This window comes from Sarcophilus harrisii, chromosome 3, assembly GCF_902635505.1.
Source record: "Sarcophilus harrisii chromosome 3, mSarHar1.11, whole genome shotgun sequence".
In the NCBI taxonomy this organism is placed as follows: domain Eukaryota; kingdom Metazoa; phylum Chordata; class Mammalia; order Dasyuromorphia; family Dasyuridae; genus Sarcophilus; species Sarcophilus harrisii.
In genome coordinates this window covers 239,221,944-239,249,473 of record NC_045428.1, presented here as the reverse complement: position 1 = coordinate 239,249,473, position 27,530 = coordinate 239,221,944, and the positions used below count along the sequence as shown (strand labels likewise).

The 27,530-nt window shown below is 33.8% G+C and overlaps 1 protein-coding gene across 5 annotated transcripts in view; it reads right to left on the bottom strand.

The window, feature by feature from the left end:
* Nucleotides 1-384: 384 nt before the first annotated feature.
* TTC3 (tetratricopeptide repeat domain 3) overlaps nucleotides 385-27,530 on the bottom strand; it is a 170,764-nt gene continuing 143,618 nt past the window's right edge. For 4 of the 5 annotated variants that reach the window (XM_031959268.1, XM_031959271.1, XM_031959269.1 and 1 more), the window contains 9 exons: nucleotides 27,258-27,354; nucleotides 25,442-25,542; nucleotides 18,852-18,942; nucleotides 18,333-18,434; nucleotides 15,676-16,070; nucleotides 13,668-13,794; nucleotides 13,307-13,486; nucleotides 12,940-13,032; nucleotides 9,589-11,143 (listed from right to left, as the gene is read on the bottom strand). In XM_031959268.1, coding sequence (XP_031815128.1) covers nucleotides 11,036-11,143; nucleotides 12,940-13,032; nucleotides 13,307-13,486; nucleotides 13,668-13,794; nucleotides 15,676-16,070; nucleotides 18,333-18,434; nucleotides 18,852-18,942; nucleotides 25,442-25,542; nucleotides 27,258-27,354 — 1,294 coding nt within the window. In that variant the 3' untranslated portion in view covers nucleotides 9,589-11,035. Of the gene's footprint in view, nucleotides 1,822-9,588; nucleotides 11,144-12,939; nucleotides 13,033-13,306; nucleotides 13,487-13,667; nucleotides 13,795-15,675; nucleotides 16,071-18,332; nucleotides 18,435-18,851; nucleotides 18,943-25,441; nucleotides 25,543-27,257; nucleotides 27,355-27,530 lie in introns of those variants that run through there. The other variant, XM_031959270.1, reaches the window with a different exon arrangement.

The following is a 27,530-nucleotide window of genomic DNA, read 5'->3' as shown; positions in this document are numbered from 1 at the left end:
AATCCATATGGGATTATATCCCAAAGTCACCAAATTGTGCCTGCCTTTTGGTCCAGAAATACCATTATAAGACTTATACCCCAAAAGAGATTAAAGAGAGCTAGAAAAGAACCTATATGTATAAAAATATTTATTTTAACTCTTTTTGTGGTGGCAAAGAATTGGAAATGAAGAGGTTGACTATTAATTGCTGAACAAATTGTGGTCTATGAAAGGAGCAGAATATGATTGTTCTGTAACAGACACCCATATGTTATATATAAAATACAGTACCATTTGTATAATTCACATTCATGAATGAAATACATATGAATAAAATACATAAATGATGTTATAAAAGACATGAAAATAGTTGCATAGGACAGGACCAAGAGAAAAATTTACATAATAATAATAAAGACAAATAACTTTGACTCAATATAATGACCAATTCTATGGTTCTAGAGGTTTGATCATGAAGCTAGGTATCAATGCAGATGTGGTATGCCTTATTCTTGCTACCAGGGAACCTGAGGCTTGTAGAGCTCGAGTGTTGAGGTGCAGTGGACAAAAGCTGATCAGGTGTTTCAATCTGGTACAATACAGTTGATACCCTGAAGAGCAGGGGGCCACCAGACTGACTCATGACTCATGAGAGGCAACTGCAACCTAGTCCAGATTTGAAAAGTAGCAGGTCAAAGCTTCTATGCTGCTCAAGGTTATTTGAATGCCCACTGCGCCTCCAGCATAGGCAAGATAGAGAGGCATTTTTTAAAAAATTAAGCATGCTTCTTTATGCACCCGTTTGGAGAAATGATATAATCGTGGTATAGAATGAAGACATATTTTCCAGACATACTCAATTTGGGAATTTGTTTTGCCTAACTGCATATTTACTACAAAACAAAATGTTTTTCTTTTCTTTTTTTTTTTAAATGAAGGAAGGTGGGTGAGAGAATATAGATTTTTGTTGATTAAAAGCAAAACTTTGAAGAGAGATTTTCAGTAGTGGAGGGGACAGAAATTATATGAAGCTGAAAAGTAACTGAGTGGTGAGAAAATGGATATCTTTCGGAGATGTTTGGCAGAAAATAGGCACAGATATGTGTGATAACTGGAGGTCATCTATATTTTTTAAGAATGAGGAAAACATGTTTGAGAAAAAGAAGATGCTAATACAGTGAGATGAGATTGAAGAGGAGAGAGAATAATGAATGGGTCAAGTGTCACATAGCTTTGTATGCTAGTTGGTGCCACACAAAGGAGAATATTTATTTTTCTGCTTTACAATGAAGTGTCACCATTTTGGCATGACCAATGGTTTCAGAACTGGAAATGGAAAATAATAAAAGAGGTCAGGTGGCAGATGAAGTTCCATGCAAAGCTGTAGCTATATTAATGCTGGGGAAATAGCCAATGTCTGGAATAACAATGTAGGCTATTCACTTGCTTTATTTTTCTATTTTATGTTTAATCCTGCAGCACTTCAGGAAACAGTACTTGGATTTATATACAGATTTCTTGGAATCAATGGTAGGAAAGTGTAAATTAAGACCATCACATTATATCAAATAAACAGAGATTGGGCAGAGGAATGGGAGGAAGGAAAGGGCAGAATGATTCATATCATCAATCTTTTCAAATAGATAAAAACAAAATTGTGCCAGGTGTGATGGTTCATAGTTATTTGAACATGGTAGATTACTTGAGCTTGGATGTTGACTGGGTGTCTTCACTAGGTCGTGCTGCCTAAGGAGGGGTAAACTGGCCCGAGTCAGAAACAGAGTAGGTCAGATCTTCTGTGTTGATCAGCAGTGGGATTTCAGGGTCAGTAGCTGTTGCCTAAGTAGGACATGGAAAAAGACAGAAGGGAAGGAAGGAATGGAAAAAAGAAAACAAAAGGAAGGGAAGAAGGAAGGGGAAAAAAAGGAGAAAAATAGAACTTCTAAGTTATTTGTTGGAAACAAATAGGCTTGTTTTTCCACAAAAGTACAATGAAGGAGAAATAGTTTTATTTTCTTGTGAAGAACTCTGAAAAGTAAAGTAAAGTGGAAAACCACTTACTTTGAGGAATCTGCTGACTAGAATAAAGAGTTGGTCTGATTTCAAGTCATTTTTTTAATTATTAAAGAGAGTGAGAATTAGCAACCATTTAGGTTGGAGTGACTCCTGTTACTAATTCATTTCTCCTGAAATATACTTGGTTCTGAATTATGTTTCCTTCTAAGGGAAGTCCAAAAAAGCATTTTCTTTTTTTCTGGGGGGTCAGAAAAAAACATTTTTTTAAGTTTTGTGAATACCAAAGGCAGCCTGATAATTGGCAAGGTTTACGCAATTGTTCAAAATTCATTCTCAGCAATGAAACCAGTAGGATACTAGAGCACAGGCGCTTATTAGTTAGCTCATTTGCTTGATTTCAAACCTACTTGAGAATTTTGTAGGAGACATTTTGATAAACCAATGTGCAAGAGAAAGCAAGAAATGCTGAAAGTAGACATTACTATAATCTATGAAGAGACTCACAGTCTATATATCATTTCATAAAGATTTCTTAAAACCCAATATCCATCATCAACATCCAAGAACTTTCTGCTGATAAATTTGTGGACTTTGGTAAGAATGGATTTCATTTTTGTCTCCAGCACTTAGCATAATAGCTGGCACTGTGCTTCATAAATGTTGATTGAGTCCTGACATCCTCACACTCTGGCCATCTTCTTGCACTCTATTATTTACCTTAGACCTGGTACTCCAGATTTCCATTCTGAAGCCTTGAGCTCCTGAGGGAGCTATAATATAGTATACTGGACTTGGAGGTAGAAAGACCCAAATGCAAATATTGTTTCAGACACGTACTAATTGTGTGACTCTAGCTAAGTCCTTACAGACAGTTTTTTCCATTTGTAAAATGGCAACCATAGCACAATGTACATTATGTAAAGTGCATACTATGTGTTAGACACTGCTAAGGACATGGATACAAAAAGAGGGGACAGTCCTGACCCCCAAGGAACTTAAAACTGAATGGTGGTGACAACACACAAATAGATATACACAAAATAAGATTAATATATATGTATAATAAATGGAAAATAACAGAAGAAAGGCACTCGAATTAAAAGGATCAGAGAAGGCTTCCTAAAGAAGGGTGGATTCAAGTTGAATTTAAAAGAAGCCAGGGAGGTCAGAATCAGAGCAGAGGAAGGAGAACATTCCACGTATGAGGGACAGCCAGAGAAAATGCCTGAAATTAAAAGATGGAGTGTCTTGTTTATGGAATAGCCAGGAGGTCAGTGCCCCAAATTAATACGTTGCATTTAGTCATCTGTTTTGGTATATTCTTTACTAACTGCTCTCTTTCTACTTCATATGCTGAGAACAATTATCAAATAAGTACTCCTAGAAAGGATTAGTTAATCAATTGTCCCAGACTTTCACCCTAATATTCCTGAGACTTCTCAAATCAAAAAACCCCATCCTGTCTATTACTTCCCTATATATGTTGTCTTTATTTGCATCAGAGAAGAAGAAACTGTTTTCTTGTATCTGTTCCTCTAGTGTTTAACATAATGCCTGGAATAATAAATGCTTAATCCCTTCATTTTTCAAGTTTGTAGTCTGAGGGAAGAAACATTATAGCTGTAATCTGGAGCTTAAGCCTAGGCATCTCTACAATACTTTCCTGAGGTGGGATGAGAATTTGAAGAGAATTATACTGGCTTTGAGAGAGCACACATTTGACTCTAGGCTTTCTTCAGATACAGGTTCTTGATGGGAAAAGAAGATTCTAGGAATTTTGACATGTAGATGAGCTGGAATACTGAGTATGTCCTTATTCTCAGTTTGCCATAATAGAAACCTCAGGAAATCTCTCAAAGGTAGAGCTGAGATATAGGAAAATTCATTTACCATTGTTTGGTGTGTTCTAATCTGTGTTAATTTCTCTAATTTCTGCTTACTTGGATAAATGGGCTACCTCACTCTGTTCCATTATTATGATTTCTGAGTAGCTAGCATTTGGTAGGGAGACAAGCTTTGAAGAACTCCTCACCTGTTAAGGGACTTCAATACAAGAAAAGCAGAATGAACACAGAAAAACTCACTCTAAACTAGCAACAGAGGGGGCAGATATATCAAATTCTAGTCTGCTATCTGTACTCTGAGGAGAGAACAGAAAAAGTGTCTTCCGAGAGGAACTGATCTTCCTTGAAGAGGGGTAGATGAGATTCTACAAATATCAATCCACGACTCTCTGGGAAAAGCCACCAAAAGCAGACACAGTGTGTACATATAAACTATATGGGAGAAAGATACACATATTCCCTCCCTCTCCTTCTCTCTCTGTCTTTGTCTCTCTCTCCCTCCTTCCCTCTCTGTTCTCTGTTTCTCTCCATCTCCCTCTCCCCTTTCTCCCTTTTACATGGCCACCATCTATTAGATTTTATGTTAACCTGGGAGGCAAAACTCTGTTCTAACACATGACAAGAGCAGAGAAGAATTAAGTCAGTTTATTAAGCATCTACCTTATATATCCAGCACTAGAGAGAACAGACCACTGATTCACTTAACAATGTATTTCCTTTTACAGAGGCTGTTTTGAAGGTAGTTACCAATTTAGAAATTCCATTTCCACCTGTGAGGAAATTTTATCACTCCTTTAAAGAAAGTATTAGATATTGGGATACAATAGTCTTCAGTTTAAGAAAAAAAAAAAACATCTTGTTAACTCATTTTCTAATTAAATCTTTTGAAATGAATGAAAAAGTACTATTACATAAGCATACAATTTTTTCCGAGATATCTTGTTTTCACATTGCCAAAATTTCTTCTTATATCTCAATGACATTACTTATAAGCCCCCAAAAATTTATGAGAAAAAATTTAGCAACTGATGAATACATGAAAAAATCAGTGGCTCTCTGAGGTTCTCTCCCTACTGCCCTGCAAACATCTTATAGCTCTTTTTTTTGGCTCCAAGCTTTTCTGCTCTTTGTAATTTTGCAAAATTAATTTTTGATTGTTGTAGTCATTATGTATATTCTTTTCTTAACTTTTCTAATCTCATTTTGTTTCAGTTAGTTTAAATCTTTTTATCCTTCTCTTTATCATTCTTATTTTTTTCATAAGTTCAGTATTATGCTACTACATTCATGCTCCACATCATTGTAAAGTCATTTCCTCAACACAATGGAAATTTAATTTGCAGTTCTTTGCTATCACAGAAAATGCTGCTACAAATGTCTGGGCACATATGGAATCTTTCTTATTGTCAACAATCTCTTTGAGGTATATATCTACCAATGGAATCTCTAGGTCAAATAGTATGATCATTTTAATTATTTTATTTGCATAATTCCAAATTTCTTTTTAGAATGGATATACAGGTCCACCAATAATGAATTTTTTTTTACAGATAATATCTTCTGCCATTTTTGCCAATTTGCAAAGTGTAAGGTGAAACCTCAAGGTTGTTTTGGTTTAATTTCTCTCGATGATTTGGAGCATTCTTTCATGTTTATTAGTAGTTTGCAATTCTTCTTCAACAGAGATGTTTGTTCATTTTCTTTAACCGTGCCTACCTTTAATTTCTTTCTTTTGTTTTATTGATGGCATTTCTAGAAATATATAAAATAACAGGGAGAAGAGTAGGTAATATTGCTTTATTTTCTATCTTTTGATGTGTTTTTTGGTTTTAGGGATACTGAAAAATGTCCCTCCATGATTTGTGACTTAAAAGTTTTTTGATTTATTTTTTAAGCATGAATGACTTTTATTTTATTAAAGGCTTTTTCAGCTTCTAGTGAGAAAATCATGTGGCTGTAGATGTTTTTGTTTTTTATATGATTATTGTTTTCCTAATATTTAACAATCCCCAAGTCCCTGAAATAAATGCAACTTGGTCAAAATGATTTATTGGATGAATTGTGATAGTATGACAGGATATTTTAAAAGAATCTTTGAATCATATTAACTAAATGATATTGGCTTATAGTTGTCCCTGAAATAAATGCAACTTGGTCAAAATGATTTATTGGATGAATTGTGATAGTATGACAGGATATTTTAAAAGAATCTTTGAATCATATTAACTAAATGATATTGGCTTATAGTTTTCCTTTGCTTTAGTCTTTGCTGGTTTAAGCATTGGGAATACATTTGAGTCATAAAAGGAGTATGGCAGTTCTTTTTTCTCAGTTTCTGGGAAAAAAAAAAAAAACTACATAGAACTGGCATTTATTATTCCTGATGATTTTGATAGATTTCTTCTGCAAATTCATTAGCACCATGAGTTTTTGTTTTCTTCTGGAAATTACTTTATGGCCATTTCTATTTTCTTTTCTGGAACTGAATTATTTAATATTTTTGAAGGTACTTCTTGATTTTGTGTTCTGAGTTTGTTGACATATAAATACAGAATAGTTTTTGATAATTCCTTTTTTAAATTAGATTTTGTTGTGATTTTTACTATGTTCATTTCTGTTGATTTGATTTTCTAATCTCTATTTTTTAATCAAGTCAGGCAGATTTACCAACTTTATTAGTCTTTTAAAAGAACCAGCTTCTAGTTTTATCAGTGCTACAGTAGTTTACAGTTTACCAATTTTTATATTTCTCCTGATTTTTAAGTTTTTTTGTTTCTAACTTTTTTTTGAAATGTATATTTATTTCATCGATCTTTTAAAATTTTGCTAATGTATAACTATATATATAAATGTGTGTGTATATACATATAGAGAGACACAGATGTACTTTCTTATTATGATGTTATGGTATGTAAAAAATATGTTCATATTCCTACATTTTAATATTTGTTTGTATTTCTACCCCAGCATATGGTCAATTTCTGTAATATTAATAAATAAGAATTTTCATTAAGTCCTTTAGTTATAATTTCTCCAACAGTTTTTGAATTCAGCAATTTCTCTTTTATTTATGTTGTACTGGATGTTATATTTGCTTACTGTATTGGACCAACTCTGTTCAGAAGAACATAAAGTCTTATATGATTTTATTACTATCTTTGTCTGATCTTTGTCTTTATGCATTCAGTTAATTTTTCTGTTGATAATCTCTGTTGATGTCTTTCTCTGTATTCCGAAGTTCCACACTTTTATTTATGGCCTACATATTTATTAATTATTTCTTTAACTTCTTTGGGTTTCAACATCAGTTTTGAGTTTTTTCTTCTAAACAATTTCTTTTACTATTTTTTGTAGATTTTGTCTTTTTACCTTTTTTTGTGAGGCCTGAGCCTCACTTTCAGAAGAATCGATTCATGAGGGAGATGAAGAGGTTTTAATTTTTCTGTGTCTCAGATAGTATAGGTCATTTCCATCCCTTGTCTTACCATGATGATTTTCTTTTTTCATTTGCCACATAATTTCTTCTGTGGGCCCATGTTCTGCCATCCTTATGGATGCTGATAGCCCCAGGAGTTCTGATTTCCCTTTTCCTAAGAAAGAATGTTGTCCGAAGAGGTACAAGACTATGAGAGGAAGCAGTCCTTCAGTGCACCAAATGTCTGGAGATCAGACCACTGTTAAGGGCAACAACAATCTCCTACAGGTTACATTTCTCCTCCCTTGGGAATGTTCTTCAGTAGAACTTCCTCCTCATTTGGGAAAGAAGGAAACAAGCTTTTATTAGGTGCCTACTATGCACCAGGCACTGTGCTAAGTGCTTTGCAAACATTCTCTCATTTGATTTTCACAGCAACATTGGGAGGTAGGTGCTGTAATTACTTTTACAAATTGAGGAAACTGATGCAAACAGAGGTAAAGTGATTTGTCCAGGGTCACACAGCAAGTTAGTGGCTGAGGTCTTCCCAACTTCAGGCCCAGGGTGCTATTCACTTTGCCATTATATTATGGCCTGGGTCAGCATTGTATCAAGCTTCCACTTTCCCAGTTTCAATCCTTTCTTTCGTCATGCACTCTCCTGCAACCTTTCCTGCTTCAAAACTCTAGGTGTTCTCTTCTCTTTGTTGTTTACCCATGGATTTGACTTAGGGTACAACACAAGAAGCTTGTATTCTAAGAGGTGGAGACTGTACTGAGGAATACAGAAAGTTAACAGTAAAGCCATAAAAAAATGCCCAAACACAGATTTCCTAACAGGAATGTCAGAACTGGTCTTGTTACACCTGCAGAACTAGAAAGCTGCAATAGGATGGAGATGTGAGCGAGATGACTGAGGTGGACAGTCTGGTCTAGAGATGGGGCCACTGACAAATGAGGAAGGGAGCTATAGGCTGTCATCTTTTCTTTCTTTTTTTCGTCTTTTTTTTTTCTTTTTAACTATTAAATTGTATTTAACAGGTTGAATTTTCAAAAAAAAAAATCACTTTATATAAACTTACTTTTTTATGTACGGCAGCTCATATTGAGTTAAAAAAAAATGCACAGGAATACTATAAAAAGCTTTGATTCCATAAAAGCTAAGAATTACACAAAATAAATAACAGGTCAGTTTAATAGGAACAGAGCTGAGCAGTAAAGAGACCTTATAGCATGGATGATGTTTAGATGGCAGAGAAGTTAGAGCTACCAGAGTGTAGAAGCTGAAATAAGAACTGAATTAGTCTAATCTGGAAACACTGGTCAAAAAGATGTAACAGAAGGGCTTGAGATGCTGGGTATAATGCCTTAATATTAAAAAAAAAAAAAAATTGGTTGCAGAAACTTTAACTTGTACTACACTGAGTTTTGAACCATTCAATGAATCTAGCAACAGCAGACATTCTTTGGGTCCCAATTTCTATTTTATATTAGGTTATCTTTACTTCAGTTTAAATAACTTGATCAGAAAAATTATGCCTGGACTTTGAAGAAATTACAAGTTAATATTTGAATAAGGTCACTCTCAAAATGCTGTTTATTGTAGATAAGATCAGGAAGTATGGGGTTCAAATCCTATCTCATATACTTATTTGTGCGGATTTCAGGAAATCACTTAATCTCATGAAGCCTCAGTGTCCTTTTCAGTAACATGAGAAGAAAAGCACTTATCAGAAGGTTGTTTTACAATGTAAAAGTGACTTCTAAGTCTTGGAGTTCTCTATAAATGTGAGTTATTATTACACTTATATTCACCTCAGCAACAAAAACTCAATACTTAATGAACAAGATGCATAAATTGCTTGACTTAATAATGAAAAAAAGGTGAGATTTTGAATTTTTAAAATGATGTAATACTTATTTTAATATCTTAATATCTTTGGCCATGAGAAATTAGCCTACAAAAGCTATATTTTTTCTACTGACCTTTAAGAAGATACATTGATCAATTGAGTAAAATGATGAGAAACATTGAAAAAAATTCAGAAACCCTACTTGTAACTAAACTTGAATTTAGAAGTAAAATTTTGATGTTCTGAACTTCTTAAATCCATGTAATCCAAGAAACTGAATTCCTTCCACATGAAGCACAAATCTTTTGAAAAGAAATCTTTTTTAAAACTTCTGTAATGTAATCTATAATGTAACCTGCCATATCTCCTAGAATCCTGGGATTGTAACATCAGGATCATTATTATGTGATCAAGTAGATAAGATGATTTAAAATATCAGAGAAGGATTATAAAACATTAACTAATAAATACCAAAAAAATGTGAAGATGATATTTATTTTTAAGGTTTTTGAATCAACAATAATTGTACAAAACACATTACAAGATTCTACTGAAATAAGAAGAATCCTCAAAACAGATGCTCAATAAGTATTTATTTAGCAAATTTTTTGAATTTCCTAAGCGATTAATTAGGTAAGAAGTGAGCTCTAGTAGTTGAAGCATTAATATTAAAACATGAGATAAATTTAAAGAGAAACCCACCAATTTCAAAAACAATGCAAATCACATTTAAAATGTTTTTTAGCTATTCCAGTTTCAGAGAAATGGAATTTATTCAGGATAAACTGAAAGTATAGCTAAACTTTCTGCCTATAAATCACTAAATTCAAGATTTATATCTTGCTAGTTTTTGAAGTTGTTTATGAGTAACATCTTCAAGCTGATTAATTAACATAGAATATTAATCTAAATACTGGCTGAACTCTTCCCTTTACCCAATACCTTAACTGAATAAAACAAAAATGCAGCCATGATTATTTCCTTTTAGAGACATCTCAGACTATATTTGGGTACAAATTTGGAAGGAGAATGATAGTGATGTTATTCAACTTTTGCTCTCCTCAAAATGTGGTGAGCATAGAGAAGAAACAATAAATATCATGTATATGTGAAGAAATTCTACTCCTAATATTAAAGAATGAGTTCCAAGTTCAGGGTTCTAGTAACCTATATATTAACATATAGAGTCTATGCAATTTAAAGAACTAAGTATTTTTAAAAATAATTTTGAATAAAATCTATTTCTAATTTTAAAAAATGGAGGGGAAAGGAACAATAGGCAGATTATAAACTTAGGCATAGAAGAGACTTATGAAATAAAAAACAAAGCTAAGCCTGGCATTATGAAAGAAGGTAAGATTGGAATTCATCAATCAAAATCAAAGTCAATGCTTAAATATTTATCATAAATTATAAAACTATGGCTTCCTTAAATTTACTTTTAATGTAGATTATGGTAAAGGAACAAGTGGACAATCACATTTTCCCAACATTAAGGGGAAAATGAGATGCTTTAATGTTAAAGGTCAAGTTCAAATACATTTCTTAATGGAACTTTTCAATCTTTAAAGTGTCTCTTTCCAATAAGAAAATTAAATTTAATCACTTTGTCTTATATAAAGATATGACCAGAATCATAGAATGCTAGTAGTGAAAAATCCTTACAGATCATGAATATATTTTACAAATGAGGAAACCTTATTTCATTTCTAGACTTCTGATTTCTTGTTCAAATTAGAAATCAAAAAATCTGATATCTATTTGTGAATGTCTACTGTATAGTACAAGTTTTTCTTCAAATAAATGTATATGCTTCACATATTCATGTGTATTTTGTCTGTGATATATATAGTGATTTATGTTCAACAAATTAATATTTAGGGAATTTTTGGCTAAAGGTAATAGCAGTAAGACAGCTGTTAAATTTTAAGCAGGCCGGCCTGATCCAGAAAGTGCAGGAAATTCTTCTGCTAACAGGACATATTCACGGCATGTTGGGCATGTACTTTGTTCTTTAAGCCACTGCTCAATGCACTGAAAATAAGGGGAAAAAATCCATAAATACCTACCCATAACTTGCTTTCTTCAACCATGTTGAGTGGGCATTTCTATTCACATCTAGGCACAATATTCTCACAAACCAACAAATCATTTCTGAGCTCATACCTAACGTAGGGATCCAAAGTCATTTCTGTTCAGGCAGGAAGCACATAAGAGGTTCCCAGAATACTTTCTGCCTTGGAATTAGATTACTTTATCAGGTGCTGACACTTGGAGTTCGAACTCTTGACGTTGCTTTGATTATACACTCTCCCTGAGGGATTTGACCTTTCTGTTTCTCCCTATCACACCTGTTTGATTCTTTGGTCTAATCCATTTGTAAGAGTCTAATTACTCTTGTATTGAAGCAACCCTTCTTTAAATTTCTAGCCTCTGAACCTGTTTTATTACTTCTAATAGTAAATACCTAGGTTGTTGCCTTGATTCCTTAAACTCTTAGTTGATTTGCCCGAGGAAAGGTTTCATTCTTCCTACTTGTAGGAAGCAATTATAAGTATTTAATAAATGCTTGCTTATTAACTAATTTATGCCTGGTGTATCTTTACTCTGATTCCTTTCAGATCCTAGACTCTCAAGAATTCTAACCTATCCACATTCTATTTTAATGCTATCCAGGTATCTGTAAAATAGCATTAACTAGTATTTATTTATCTATCTTTAAAATGATAAACTTATGAATATTAATATTGCCATGTCCAGGAAAACAAAAAGAGGACTGTATTCTATTTTCTAAAAGTTAAGTAAAAGAATCGAATAGAAACCCCATCCATTTCAATCTAATAGTATAGATGTTGGGTTAATATTAAATAATACTTCTTAACTACAACATATGAAAAACTATGTATAAATCTTGACTGTGCTATTGCACACAAAGGCTCTCAATCTAGGGTAGGCAATTTGCTCAAGTCTAAGAACCAAAATTCACCAGTTTCCACAACAAAGAGCCATAAAACAGCATGATGCTGGAGGGAATGGATTAAAATTCTAGCCTTGCCCCTCATTACATATATGACCTGGGGTAAGCAACTTAAACTTTTTAAGCCTTAATTTCTTCATTTATAAAATAACGAAGTTGGACTTGATAAACTTAAGATTCTTTCCAAGTCTAATCCTTTTGCCCAAAATCTAATTTACTATACAAGCCAGAACAAATACATGTTTGCATTCTTTTGTAGATAAAATCTATTAGCAAATAGGTTTTATTTTGTTACTGTAATTTTTAATTACAGGGTTGATAAAATGTATAATGGCACAGTGGGCATTTATTTTGCTTGACTATGCATATTTATAACAAAGGTTTTATTTGCTTTCTTCATGGTAAGGGGGAGAAAGAGATTTTTGTGACTGAAAAAAGTTACTTAAAAAAAATCTGTAATGGTACTTCCTGTCCTAAGCTTACCTAACAAGACCTCACGTAAAGTTTAACAATCATAGAGTTTTGGAACTAAAGAGGAACTCAAAATAGCATCTGGTTCAAGTCTCTTGTTTTAGAGTTGAGAGCTAAGATGACTTGCCTGATGATCATATGCCTAGTAAGAACCACATGTTCTAGATCAGTCATCCCTGCTGTAGATCCTAACATCCTAAAAGTACACAGAACATTTTGATATTTGGGAAATTTATAAAGAAGACTATTTTTGAAAGATACAAATGAAAATAACATGAAAATTAGTTTTTAAAAAGTTTAAAACACTCAGATTCAGAGATGCCTACACGAATGCCTTTCCCCTAGAATGATAAGTTGTTTTTCAATCAAATAGAGATCATACCCATTTATGAAACTGGTGCCCACAATCCATCTCACATACATGTTCCTGGTTTAGCTCTTCATAGCATATTATGCAGGGATCATCACTGGAGACCTGTGGAAGGAAAGGCATTAAAACATTGAAAAATAACCAACAGGCATTTTTTGTCAGGAACTGCTCTTAAGTTTTTAATGAAATAAAACAACCTCCATTTTCCAATAAAAGTTTTAAGAGCTGAATAAATGAAGCCTAGTGGGCTGAAGAATTTATGTTTAAAAAACAAAAAACAAAAATCCCAACAAAAAAAAATTAGCAATAACAAAGGGAATTACTTTTGCTTATTAAAAAAACTTAGAGTTGCATGGAAAGAAATAAAAATGAAACTCACAGAGGAATCATGTGATTTTTGCCACTTTGACTTGGAGGGTCCTCCAACAACTACCCAGGGTTTGCTGGCAAGTGTTTCTGAAGCTGGGACTATGGAGGGACTAGATACTGATACATTTTCTGCTGAATGTCTAAGATCAGACGATTCAGCTGCACCACTCATGTCTGTTCCTTGAACTGCCTAAAAAAAATATTTAGGAAAAAAAAAAGAAAATGACACAAAGCATCAATATCACAAAAAAAAATTCTGAACAGAGAGTTTATGTATTCTTATTCTTTAAATTGGAGCAGTGTTTGTTTTCTTACAGAAATACATGAGAATAAAATAAGGACCACTCACTGCATCTGTTTGAAATACTAACCAGTTTTTTATTCTGCTCATCTAGAATAAGTTCTGTTACTCTTCTGACAATTTCATCAGACTCCAAACTTGCATGTGTAGTTCTGTCTTGATTTTGTACTTTTTGGATAAAATTCAAAAGCTCAACACTAAAATAGAAATAAGATGGTGACACAGGAATAGCAATTAGTGTTTTGAAATATTTAAGATAGCAATCATTCAACAAACATTTAAAAGCTGCCTATTTTGTACTTCCTTCTCTGCTTCACAGGGTCTCTTTTTTCCTTCAAAATGCAGCTTAACACCACCTTGAGGCCTTTTCTGATTCTCCCAACAGGTAATTTCCTTTTTATCTTGTGTTTACTTACTTTTTATTTATGTATGTTTGTTCTATTTATGTTCATTCTGCACAGACTAATATACATACATGACTCCCATGTTAGAGCATAAGCTTCTTGTAAGTAAAGATTGTTTCTTTCTATTTTTTCCTCCTATGCCTAGTATATGGGCACATATACTGTGTGTATGACACATAATGACACATAATATGTGTTTAATAAATACAAGGAAAGACACTAGTAGCTGGGGAATTTAGGAAAAGTCACATAAATGAGGCTTACTCTAATTGGAATAGAGATGTGAAACTGGAAGTTCAGGTGGGATAGATGAGAATCATTATTACTGGCATAGAGAAGAAAATTAAATCCATGGGAACAGATGAGATCAAGTCAAAAAAGAAGGGGGTCTAAGACAGAATCCTATAGTAGTTAGAGCATGTGAGCTAGATGAGGACCTAGCAAGGGGGACTAAACAGGAATGGTACGATGGGTACAAGTCCAAAGAGAAGAGAGAGTGGATCCTTCTCGTTTGGATGGCCTTTTTAAGAAGGTTAGCCACAAACGGCAGAAGACAGAGGAAACAAAAGTTTGACAGAATGGAAGGATCAAAAAAGGTTTTTTGAGGATGGGGGAGACATGGGCATATTTACAGATAGTAGGAGGAGCTACTTAAGATAAGAGCAGAGATGATGGAGAGGACAATCTACTGGAGGAGCTTAGGTGTAAGGGGATCATTTGGGTAAAAAGATGAATACATCTCAATAATGAACAAGATCACGTCTTCATGTAACACAGAGATGAAGGAGGAAATAGTGGCAAAAGGGCATAGGAGTGACATGAGACGAGGAAAAGGGAGCTCAAGACAATGGTCTCAATTTTTTCTTTTAAGTGTGAAACAAGGTTCTCAGCTGAGAGGATGGGGAAAGGGAGTCACGGGAAATTTGAGGAAGGATGGAAAAGTTTGGAAGAGCCACTGTGGAAAGTAGAGGCAATGGGGGCTCATATGAGGGTGTATGCTACAAACCTGTAATAGGGTGCAATCAAGGAAAGGAAAAGGGCATGAGGGACTCAAGAGAGGAGGAAAGTACAAAACTGAACTAAAAAGTCAAGACAAGGAAAAGAGAAAGTGGCTAGTGTTAAGGATGTGTGTGTGTGGAGAGAGAGGGAGAGAAAGAAAGGGAGAGAGAGGTGAGGGGAAGAGAGGGAAGAAGAGAGAGAACAGGGATGGAGGAAAAAAGGAAGGGGATTTGAACTGAATTAAAAAAGACTTAAAGATGAGGTTGAAGTCTACAAATAAGAGGACCTTAGGAAGAAGAAAATACAATTAAGACAAAATTAATAAGACTAGGTGGCAAAATGATAGAAGAGGTTAGTAAGAAAAGACAAAATAAATTGAGTATAGTTGTCAAGACTCTTTCTTACAAGGGGAGAAAAAGAGTAGCAACTTCTAAGTTGAAGACCACCAAAGTAATTTATCACAATAGTTCACCCAGACATGGCTCTTTCCAACAATGAGATGATTCAGGCCAGTTCCAATGATCTTGTGACAGAGAGCCATCTATATACCCAGAGAGAGGACTGTGCATAAACATAATTAATATCAACATTCCTTTAAGGGGAGTATACCCTCATTAGGAAATCAAGGTCGATCTATAAAATTATTCAATTAAATTCAACTTTTCATATAAATACCTGCTGTAATTTGGGAATATGGTTGACAGATGCTCAATCACATTGTTAAAAGGTGGCTGGTTTGGAGTACTGGCATGTGTCTGTGAAACACCTTTGGAACTTTGATTAATTTGAGTATCCTTTTCAGAACTCTTAACAATCGGTGATGGCTGGGTGACCTGACATGGATCAGTATAAGATGCTTGTAAAAGTACAGAAGTTATCTCCTCTGAGCAGTCACTGCCAGAATGTAGATTTGTGTTCTGAAGTGTCAGGGCTTGGCTTCCAGTTAATAAGTCAGCTGGGATAATCACTGGACTTTGATCATCATATTCAGAAAATAAGTCAGAATGAACTTGTGCAGAATATGTCACAGAGGCTGGATCATTAATATCAGCAGGCTTGTCTTGAATTAACTAGAAAACAAAATTATAGGGAGACAGAGCAATTGATCAATTTTAATCAAAATGAAGAACTACAAAGGAAAACTTACATAAAAATTCCCACCTAAATATTTAAAAGCCTTATTTTCTTTTAAATAACTATTGGCTGTGATACAGCCAAGGTTTAGACTCTGATTTCAGTTAATTTTCTATGCTTTATTTTTTTTCTATATATTTGTATAATTCTTCTTTTATCAATTTTAGAAGAATGCAATATAACAGTAAAGAATTAATTTTTTTTTTTGGGGGGGAAGAATGTTTAATGGGCTGAAGCTGATGTACTGAGGTCTGAGCACTTGAGGCTAATTAGCAATTGGACAATACTCCATTAATATATGCTTGGAGAAAGAATGGCCCCATCCACTCTCTGTGCAAGTTTGATGTGTTGTACAGGAGATTGCGGAGAAGATTTGGTGGGTGGAGCGTGACAGCCAGAGGCACTGAAGGCTGGATTCCTGTTGCCATTGCTCTCAATTCCTGTCGCCATTCCCCTTCACCTCCACAAAGAATAAAGATCAAGGATTTTCCCTTATCCTAACTCCAGCTGATTTTAAAATACTCTGGGTGCTAAACACGGTCATCACAAGAATGAACTAGTTTTAAAGGCACTTTAAACAGTATCATACTGACTGAAATACTTCATAAAATTTCCTAGGATGTGGGATTACTAATTGTTTTTAAGGTCTCTATTAATGTTAAATATATACAGAATAGAAGAACAAAATTTAATAAAGAAATTCATATTCAAGGCTCATACTTTTCCTTTTCCTTTTCATCTAATAAACAATCCTTTTCAGGATGGCCCTTCTTTTAACTAGCAAGGTATATGAACTATTTGAAGGACAATGAAAATAAGTTTATATACAATAAGTCTACATTTGGCTAAGTAGAATAACATCATTCCAGCAACCTCTAACCTCAATTTGAAGAATACCCTTTTTCAAATTTCTACAGTCTAACTGATTTTATTTTTCAATTAACTGAACGAATATTTAATCAGTGCCTATTATATGCTGAAGTACGTGTAACATCTGTAACAGAACAAAAGTTGGCACTGTATGAATGAATATCTGATAGAATCCAATAAATGTTATTAAATTTTCTCTAAGTTAAAAAATAGTTTTAAATGGTTATAAGCTTTTGTTGTCTTTCATCAACTTTATTTAAATTTTTTTTTGTTTTTATACCATTTTAACTTCTAAATACATCTCTTCTTTTCCTTTCTTACATACTAAGATCACTCCTTATAAAAAAAGTTTAAAGAAAAATATAATTTTTGTAATGCTGGCTACATAAAACCAACTAAAAATCTCATATCTGAGAATACATGAAACATTCCACACTTGAAATTCCTGACCTCTACAAAAAAGAGAGGGAGGTGCATTTTCTTTCTTCTTTTAAGTAATCTACATTGATATCTTTTATTTTCACATTACTTACATTTACCAATGTATACTTCTCTCTCCCTTATAATGAAACCATTTTTTAATAATCAAAAAAAAAAAAGGGGGGGGAGGGATAGTGTAAAAGTTCAGCAAAACTAACTCACGTTATTATGTCTGAGAGTGATTTAGTACTGGTCCCATATCATCAGAGAAGGGAGGGGGAATATTTTCTCAACCCTTCTCAGATATAAACCCTTTTCAGAAATTACATTTTGTCTGGCAAAATAAAATAATATTTCAAATTGAGGGCAAGAATATTATTCTACATTCTAAACCAATAAAACTGGAGTTCTTAATGTTCATTTTTATTCAGCATAAGGAAACAAGTTCCAAATTCTTGACTTTGGTCTCTGTCCCCAAATATTTAAAACCAAGAACATATGGAATTACCCATAAAGGCCGGTCAAAGATTGTGGCAACAGCTGTTCAAGAATTATCTTGATAATTCTCTAAGTTTTTAAATAGAGAAGTTTTAAATATTTATGTACAACTTAAGAAAAACTTAAGAGAATTGTTGATAGAATAAAAAAACAATACCTTTCCAAGAAAGGAGAACATTTAAGGGTGTGATGAAAAAATGTTGCCCTCATAAAATAAGTTTTCATATATGTCATCCAAATAACAAAAATAAATAGCTTTAAGAGTTCAACAGGAGCAAAATTGAAGCAACTTTTTAAAGAATGAAGCAAATTCTCACCTGGAACCTCTGTCAACTAGAACAAGAGATTTCATTTTCTGTGTCTCCCTTTGCTCCATCCCAACATATTACACACACTTTGGAGATACTTACTAAATTATCCGTAGGTAATGGAAATTCAGGAACTTTTACTTTAGAAAGTTTATCCAGTTGAGAACCTTCTTTAACTTTCTGAATTCGATCCTCAAACTCAAACTATAGGAGACAAAAAACTGAGTCAGTTTAGAATTCAAATGTTAATTATTCTTTTTCCTTCCTGTATATATTGGAATCCCAAGAAAAATAAAAAATAATAAATCATGTAGCCTTAGGAAAAAACAGTATTTAAGTGCTCATCACTTAAAAAAAAAAAAAGCTTAAGTTGCTATAAAAAATAATAATCTGAATTCAATTAAAGCCAAAAAAATTTGTCTTGCATGCACTATGTGCAAGATTCTGTTGCTAGGTACTATAATGAGCAAAATTATGCTTTTCTAATACTTTCAATAAAACACAAAAGTCTTAATGGAAAGAAAATATTTTAATAAATCTTAAATATGCACAATTTACCAATGTCAACTTGAGAAATTTTAGAGTTTCAAAAATTTATAGATGTTAAAACATAAGTCTTACCTCTGCCTTCTCAATTTCTTTTTTTATTTCTGAAATAAATGATTCCCAGTGAGTAATCTCTGATTCCAAATTAAGAGATGATGCAGAATCACTAAAAGAGTTTCAAAATTTAGAAATGAATGTTAATTACACACACACACACATATATATAAAACTGAGTGTGTATATATATATATTTCAGTTCCTAAATTGAATCAATCTGACTCAAATAGAATAATTTTAACAAATTTAAAGACCTTAATCACTACAGATTTTAAAGATAATTTATTAATACTCTCTAAAAAGGAGTTGAAAGTTGCTAAATATCCTTGTGAGATATCAAACTTTATGGATAATTGTGATTTGTGGTAGAAAGACCAACCAAAAGGATATCAATAATATAAGTACGATGTGATTGTGGTAAGATGGTGTTAGAGGAGAAAAGGAAGTGTATGCTAGAGAAGGTAAAATGAATAGGATTTGGCAACAGACTGCATTTAGGGATGAGAGAGTAAAGGGTTGAAGATAACAACTTGGTTGAAAGCCTGGATGAATGGGAGGAGGGTGATACCTTGATAATGAACAGAACAATCTGAAAGAGGGGAAACCTTGGGGAGATAAAATAGTGAGTTCAGTTTTGGACATGCTGAATTTAAGATATCTACAAGACATCCTATTTGAGATTTCTATTAGACATTTTTTACAATTGGAGATTCCAGCCTAGAAATTAGAAGAGAGATAAGGGCTGGAAATGTGGAATCAGAAATCATTAATATAGAGATCATAATTACATACATGGAAGTTGATGAGATCATCAAGCAAAACAGTGAAGAGGGAGAAAAGAAAGGGGCCCAGAATTTTAGTAGGGACTGAAAATAGGATTCTAGAAGTGATCAGGATTAGGCAGGAGGGGAATCAGAAGAGAATAATGTCATGAAAACATGAAAGGAGAGAAAACAGAAAGAGATGCATCAGTGTTGAAGGCTTTAGAGAGCTCTGGAAGGATGAAGTCCAAGAGAAGGCAATTAAATTCAGAAATTAAGGCATCTTGATAACTTTGGAAAGAGCAGTTTCAATTGAATGAAGAAGTCAGACCGAGACTACACAATGTTTAGAAAAAAGTGAGAGTAAAGGAAGTGAAAACACCAAGTACAACTAGCTTTTCTCAAGAACTGAAAGTGGGAGAATTATTATAGACCAACAGTTATTAGGGATAATTATCCGAGGGTGAGTCTTCTAAAGATGGAGGAGACATACACCTTAATGAATTATGTAGGCAGCCTGAAAGTAGTCAGTGGAAAAGGAGAGAAGTGAGAGAACGAAGGGCACAGAGGGCAAAATACATTAGACAGGTTAAAATGGGATTACTGTGCATATGTAGAAGGATGTTCATTGGCAAGGAGAATGATCACATCACCTTTATGGGGATGGAGGCAGTACCAGAGTTAGAGCAGAAGGCATCTATCTGAGTAATTAATGTGAGATGAGGAAAAGAGGGGTCATTCCCAGAAAATGCCTTCAGTTTTTTTTTTGAGTGGAATTTTAAGCCAGGTCCTTTGGTGAGGAGGTGTGGGAGAGGGATATCTGCAAAGGACAGGGGCAGCCACTGCAGTGAGTGGGGCAGAGAATTCATCAGAGGTGTGAAGGAGCACCCGGCCTTACTCAAGGGCCCAAGCAGTGAGCTGTTGTGACTTTGCAGCTTAGTCCAGCAACATGGTGGTAGAAACAAAGGCAGCTGAAGGCTTGGACAGGATGATAGAACAAGGGAGCAAGAGCCCGCAGGGAAGACAATAAGGTAGAATTCAACTTTTTTACCAATGGGTCAAAATGCTGTAGCACAGTCAGGGTAGGAAAGCTAGCCTGGAAAAGAACTGAAGGTACAGAGATGAGAGGTTGGGATGAGGATAAATGATAGGGTTTGGAGTTTCAGGGCAGACGAAGTTATGAGCTGCTGAAGGAATTTCAGAGTTCTTGAAAATGAAAGTGGGATTTCTGAAATGTTGAGACTTGATGCCATCTTCAAGGCTATGGCCATAGTTCTATGTGTAGCTGAAATGAGGCAGATCACAGGAAATGAGTAAATGAGGCACTGAGAGGTTAGGATCGCTAAAGAAACATTCATATGTATCTTAAAGTCTCTTAGTGTGAGGGCGAAAGGTGGGAACATTAAAAACATTTTGAGCCAGATACTGAACTCTTCAAGGAAAGATGGAATGTCCCAGAAGTTGAGAGATAATAGCTACTCGGATTCTGACTGCATGGCAGGTATGGATTAAGAGAATTTCAAAGAAGGAGAGGTTACTGAGTGATGACGGCAGTGGGAGACTGTGGAAGAAGCAGTAGGGAGAATAGTACTCCAAGTCCCTCACCTCAACTAGTAGGGCTTGTATGAGTAAAAAGTGCAATGGTATTGGAAAGGGTTGCCAGAGAAGTTGTGCCATCAGTAGGGAACCAGAACATAGAATGAGGGGGAAAGGAAAAGACTTAAGAAGAAAGCTATTTTGTTAACAATGAAGTAGGTCTTCCAGAAAGTGTTCCAGAGTGAAAAGTATGGGTAACTTTAGAATGGGGACATTGTGGATTTGGTTTGAAGAGGAAAAAGAACAAGAGAAAAGGCAATGTGGGACAGAGAATGGAGTTCAAACAAGTAATTCTCTAAAGATACTACCAGTAAGAATAGGGAAGGACTGAAGGTCTTACTTTCTGCAAACACAGAAAACCACGATAATTTTGTAGGGATTACACAGAGTAAACATTGTATTTCTGCTACACCCAAGTAACTACTATCTATGTTCAAACAGCAGATTGTTCCCCCCACCTAGAAGAAAAAGCAGAAATGGAATTTAAGGAATTCTTGTCTATTTTTCAGATTATCAGGGAGGATGATGTGATCCTTAAGAGAAAAAGAAAAACTTCAATGTGAGATATTTTTAAACGGTTTTGAAGTGGCCAAAAAAATTTTTTTGACAAGCATCCAAGTTGACATTGAAAGAATTTCACAGAAATGAAGGACAAAAAAATACCACTATATGTAATGGGCTGAGGTTTGAGTTGATGCACTGAGGTCCCAAGTACATGAGGCTAAATAGTAATTGGGCTATACTCTATTAATATACATGATTGGATAAAGAATGGTCCCTGCCCACACTCCGTGCAAGTCCTGATGTGTTGTATAGGAAATGACGATTTTGGTGGGTGCAGGCAGAGAGAGAGAGACAGGAAGAGAAGCTGAGAGAGATTGAGCCTGGGTTCGAGACTCCGAGCTGCTGGTTGTGTGGCTGCTGGTCGAGCTAGCTTCTTGACTCAGCTGCATACATTGCTATTGCCGATTCTCTTCCACCTCCGATCCTTCTTCACTGAGAATAAAGACTGACGGTTTTCCCCTAACCTGAACTCCTGACTCTGACTGATTTTTAAAATACGCGATCTTCACAACTATATACTTGGAGCTGACTCCTCCTAAAGGACAGGAAATCAGATTATCCTCAGAGAAAGAAGCCCATATTTTTTTAAAAAAATAATAATAATAAAAAAAAAAAGAAAGAAAGAAAATAGATATACAGATGCTACTTGTAAAAAGATCAGCCAGGGTTAAAAGGAAGAAGAGATGAGTAATTGTGGTTGATAATTTTCTTCCATGGGTTAAAAACAGGGATACTGAAGCAACTATTTGTAAACCTGATAATCACAACAGATAGGTTTATTCTCTCTTTGAAAACATGCATCTAAGGTATAACCAAAAACCTCTCAAGATTAATCCAATTGCAAGACTGCTATTCACTATTAATGATTTGATATGAATACAAATGATATTATAAGAAGGAAACTAAAAAGTATTGATTAAAATTTTGGGTAAAAACTGAAGAAATAAGGAGCACAAGAACTTCAGGCAGTTTTTGGAAGTAAACAGCTGGTTAAGTAGACCATCTCTGAGAACAGAATAATATATGAATTGTAATCAGCATTTATTGTATGCTATATGCAAAAAAGTAGTAGGAACTAAGAATATAAAGAAAATTAAAATGAAAAAACAGTCCTTGACCTCAAAGACATTAGAATTTATTGCCTGGAATACCTTGTTTATTTATTTTAAAAGGATTGAAACTGAAAAAAGAATGGAGTAAAGAAAGGGAAAAAATTGATAATTGATTACTTATATTTCTCAGACTAGAGAGCACAAAGAATAACTAAAATATAGGTAGAAGAATAGTAATAGAAATGTACAGAATTCATGGGGAAAAATTATAAAAGAAAAAGCAATAAAATCAAGTGGCCTCAGGTGTCTATATGCCACAAAGTATGAATAACAAATAACTTAAAATAGAAATGTTAACACAATAATTTTTTTTTACTTCCAATGGGATTTGGTGGGATGAGACTTATAATTAGAATATGGATAGCAAAGGGTAACTATTCAAAAGGAAAAGAGCAGACAAATTACACAGTGCCTATAGTTATAATACTAATTTATCCATGTTCCTTTTACTATTAATGTTTAAAGTTTTGACTAAGTAATTTTAGAGTTATCAAAATAAAGAGTTAAAAAGTTGGAAGTAGAAAGTCAATGATAAATGGATATTTAATGAATAGAGGACTTTCAAGCATTCCTGATGAAAGGACCAGAGCTGAATAGAAGATATGACATTCATACTAAAAGGGCAAACATGAATATCCGTAAGAAACTCAATAAAGTTTATATTCCCATGTGGGAAGACAATATATGTAATTTCTAAGAATTTTATCATTATTAAGATAGTTAGAAGGAGTACACAAAGGCTGAGAATATGTGTATGAATCAATTACGTTGGGGATGATCTCAAGTAAAAGAGTGGTAGTGGTGATAAAGAGATGCACTGAAAGAAAGGGGAAGGCAGAGGTAGAATTGGGAAAATGTTCTCACATAAAGAGGTTTGTAAAGAATAGCTTGTATAGTGACAAAGAGAATGGGAGGGGAATGCCTGAACTTCAGTGACATTAGAACTGGTTCAAAGAGGGAAGAACACACACACACACACACACACACACACACATACACAGAGGGTACAGAAAACTATTTTATGCAACAGAAAAATTAGAGGGGGAGGGGTAAAATGACAGAGAGTGGATTAAGGGAGAGAGAGTAGTTAGAAGTTAAAAAGATTTTTGAGGAGGGCCAGGATTAAATGAGAAAGACAAGGATAAACAAAACAAAATAGTAATCACAATTGTGGAATAGGATGAGCTTACCCATAAAAGAGGTAGACAGAATGGATTAGAAGCCAGAATTCAACAATATGTTGTTTACAAGAGACACACTTGAAAGAGAAAGACACACACAGAATTAAATTAAAGGCTGAAGCATAACCTATTATGTTTTGGTTGAAGTAAAAGATCATGAACTGGGACAAATAAACAAAAATAGACCTAAATAAAAGAGATAAAAAGGGAAACTATGTTTTACTAGAAGATACCACAGAAAATGGAGTAATACAAAAAATTTTAACAGCAAATTTCTTTGATAAAGGTCTCATTTCTCAAAAATATGAAGAACTGACTCAACTAATAAAACTAGGAACCATTCTTTAATTTGATAAATGGTCAAAGGATATGAAGTGGCAGTTTTCAAAAGACATCAAAGTTATTTATAACCATATAAAAAATGCTCTAAATCCCTATTGACTAAAGAAATGCAAATTAAAACTACTTTGACATACTACTTTATACCTATCAGAAATATCAAATGCTGGAGAGAATAAGGAAAAATAAATACACTGATAAATTGTTGATGGAGCTGTGAACTGGTTCAACTACTCTAGAGAACTATGCCCAAAGGACTCTAAAACTCTGCATACCATCTGATTCAGCAATAACACTACTAGGTCTATATTTCAAAGAGATCAGAGAAAAAGAAAAGTTCCTGTATGTACAAAAAAATTTATGGCAGTTCTTTTTGCGGTGGTAAAGAACTGGAAATTGAGGGAATGCTCATCCATTGTAGAATGGTTTAACAAGCTGTGGCATATATTGTGAAGGAGTACTAATGCATTATAAGGAAAGACAAGAGTAGTGGTTTCAGGAAAAATATGGCAAGACCCTATAAACTGAAGCAAAGTGAAGTGAGAAAAACTGGTGGATCATTGTGCACAGTAATAGCAATGTTGTGATGATGGTTAACTGTGAAAGACTTTGCTATTCTGATAAATCTCTAAGTACAAATCTTTCTTTTTTTGTCATATGGCTAATATGGAAATATGGTTTGCATTACTTCACATGTATAATTAACTGTTATCATTTTGTTCGCCTTAGTGGGTAAGGGAGGTGTGAGAAGACAGGAGAAGCAATTTAGAATACAAAATTTAAACAGAAAAGAAAGTAAAAAATACTTAAATTTAATAGAAGGATGAACATTATATTAGCATCTTACTGATGGCCTTTTTGTTACTAGTCTAGACACATAAAGGTCACATCTGCATTTGTAATATTTGCCCTATCATATTTTAATAAACTGAAGGACAATCTTTCCCCCAAATGTCAAAAATAAAATAGCTTGAATGAGTTAGATCTCTAATTTTTCAATCTTACTTTCACTGATAAAATGACATGCAAAAAAAGCTTTAAAAGTCACATAATACCTGTTCATTAACTTTAGATTCTTCACATACATTTCTGCTTTTGATGCAGTGTTCTGTAACTTACTCACATCAGTAGTCTTCCAATTTTCAAGTATGGACACCTAAAATCGGAGAAATTTCAAACACCTTAAAAAATAAACTTTTCATAAATTTTCATATTACAGATTTCTTTAAAAAATATTTTAGATTCATAGTTTTTAGCTCTATCTCAACTTTAGCCAGATGAGTATTCAATGGAATATCTTGGCTTGTGGTCATTTATAAAGATGAACACAGGAATATGGAAACTTTTTGAGACTAAAATACCTAAAATTTAGGCAGACATGGAAATAAATACTTTCTATCAATAAATATAAGAAAGTCCTGGGGAGAATGAAAAAGTTATTTTTTTAAAATGAGAGGACTGTAGTAGGCCAAATAAATTAATTTCCTCATTTTGATATTATATACTATGGAGAAGTTAAGTTTCAGGAAAATGCTTTTTCTAAATTCCTCTTTTCCTGGATAGCAATTTTAAGACTTATCCCAGGTCAGGGCAATGTGTGAGAAGGAGCCATGAATGAGGGGAGTGAACTTGGGATTTAGTGTTGTTGTTGTTGTTGTTGTTGTTGTTTTTGGAAGCATCATCTTTTCTCAGTTTTTTAAAGGAGAAAAAGAAAAAAAAGCTTGTCCTGAATAAATTATATATATATATATATATATATATATATGTAAAAGCACATACACATATACATATGTGTATCTTTCTATTCACACACATATATATACGTGTGTGTGTGTGTATGAGTGCAATATTAAAATTTCTTTCTTCCTCTTTTTTTTTTAATAGGGTAAAAGCACAGTTTATGGATAGATGGAAATAAATAAAATGAGGAGAGATATATGTATATGTCATTACTGGTTGGTACTTTATTCTATCTCCAGTAGGGGTAGCAAAAGGGGTTTGGAGGTAGACTGAGTTGTAAAGTTTTATTTGCTGTTTTAAAATTCAAGAATGTGGCAAATTCAAATTTAACAGGGCCTATCTAATCCTTAGCAGAAATCTGTTTCCATTACAAAGTAATCATCAGGCCCTAATAGTGAAAAGTTATATAGTAGAGTCATGATCAAATACAAAGGGGTAAAACCTTTACAGATTTAGAAATGGAAAGGCTTTCTCCTCATTTTAGAGATGAAGAAACAGGCTCAGAGAGAGAAAATAATTTGCTCAAAGTCAATGAAATGGCACAGGTGGAATCAACACAGGTCCTTTCGACTCCAAATCTGAGTCTTTTCCTTGGTGCCCCAATGCCTTCAATTCAGAGGAATTAGAGCCAAACAAAAGGCTGCCTTCTGATACTTAATAGTTTGATTTTAACTGTTGTGAAATGGCTCCCAAATGTAATTCATCTGAGTTCCTCTACACTAAAAGGGGGTGTGTGTGTGTGTGTGTGTATGTATACCATTAGTGAATGAAGCCAATAATATCAAAAGGTACCTCCTGAACTGTCATGCATTTTTTTATGCATACATATTTATACAGTTATCTTGCTGCACAAGAAAAATATGATTTAGAAAGAAGGTAAAAATAACCTAAGAAGGAAAACAAAAATGCAAGCAGACAATAACAGAAAGAGTGGAAATGCTATGTTGTGATCCATACTCATTTCCCATAGTTCTTTCACTGGGTGGAGTTGGTTCTCTTCATTACTGAATAATGGTAACTGACTTGGGTCATCCTATTGTTGAAGAGGGCCACGACTGTCATACATTTTTGAAAAGTATTTACTTCATCTATCTCAACATGCCATGAAAAAACCAATAACAATAGACTCACCTCTGCAGCCACAGCTCTTTTCATGGTTTCCTCATAATTCTCTTTTCCCTTTTTTATAAGTTCCTCCATTTTCAATTTTTCATTTGCAAATTTATTACTATGAACAATTAAAAAAAGTTGAAATATTTTAAGCTAGTGAGATACTGCATACAGGTTTATTTTTGTTATAAAGAAATTAATTACATCTCTTACAGTAGCAAGTATTTAAATCCTTTGTTATACAACAATCAGAGTGAATATTTAATAAAATAACAGGCAACAATTCACTGAGGC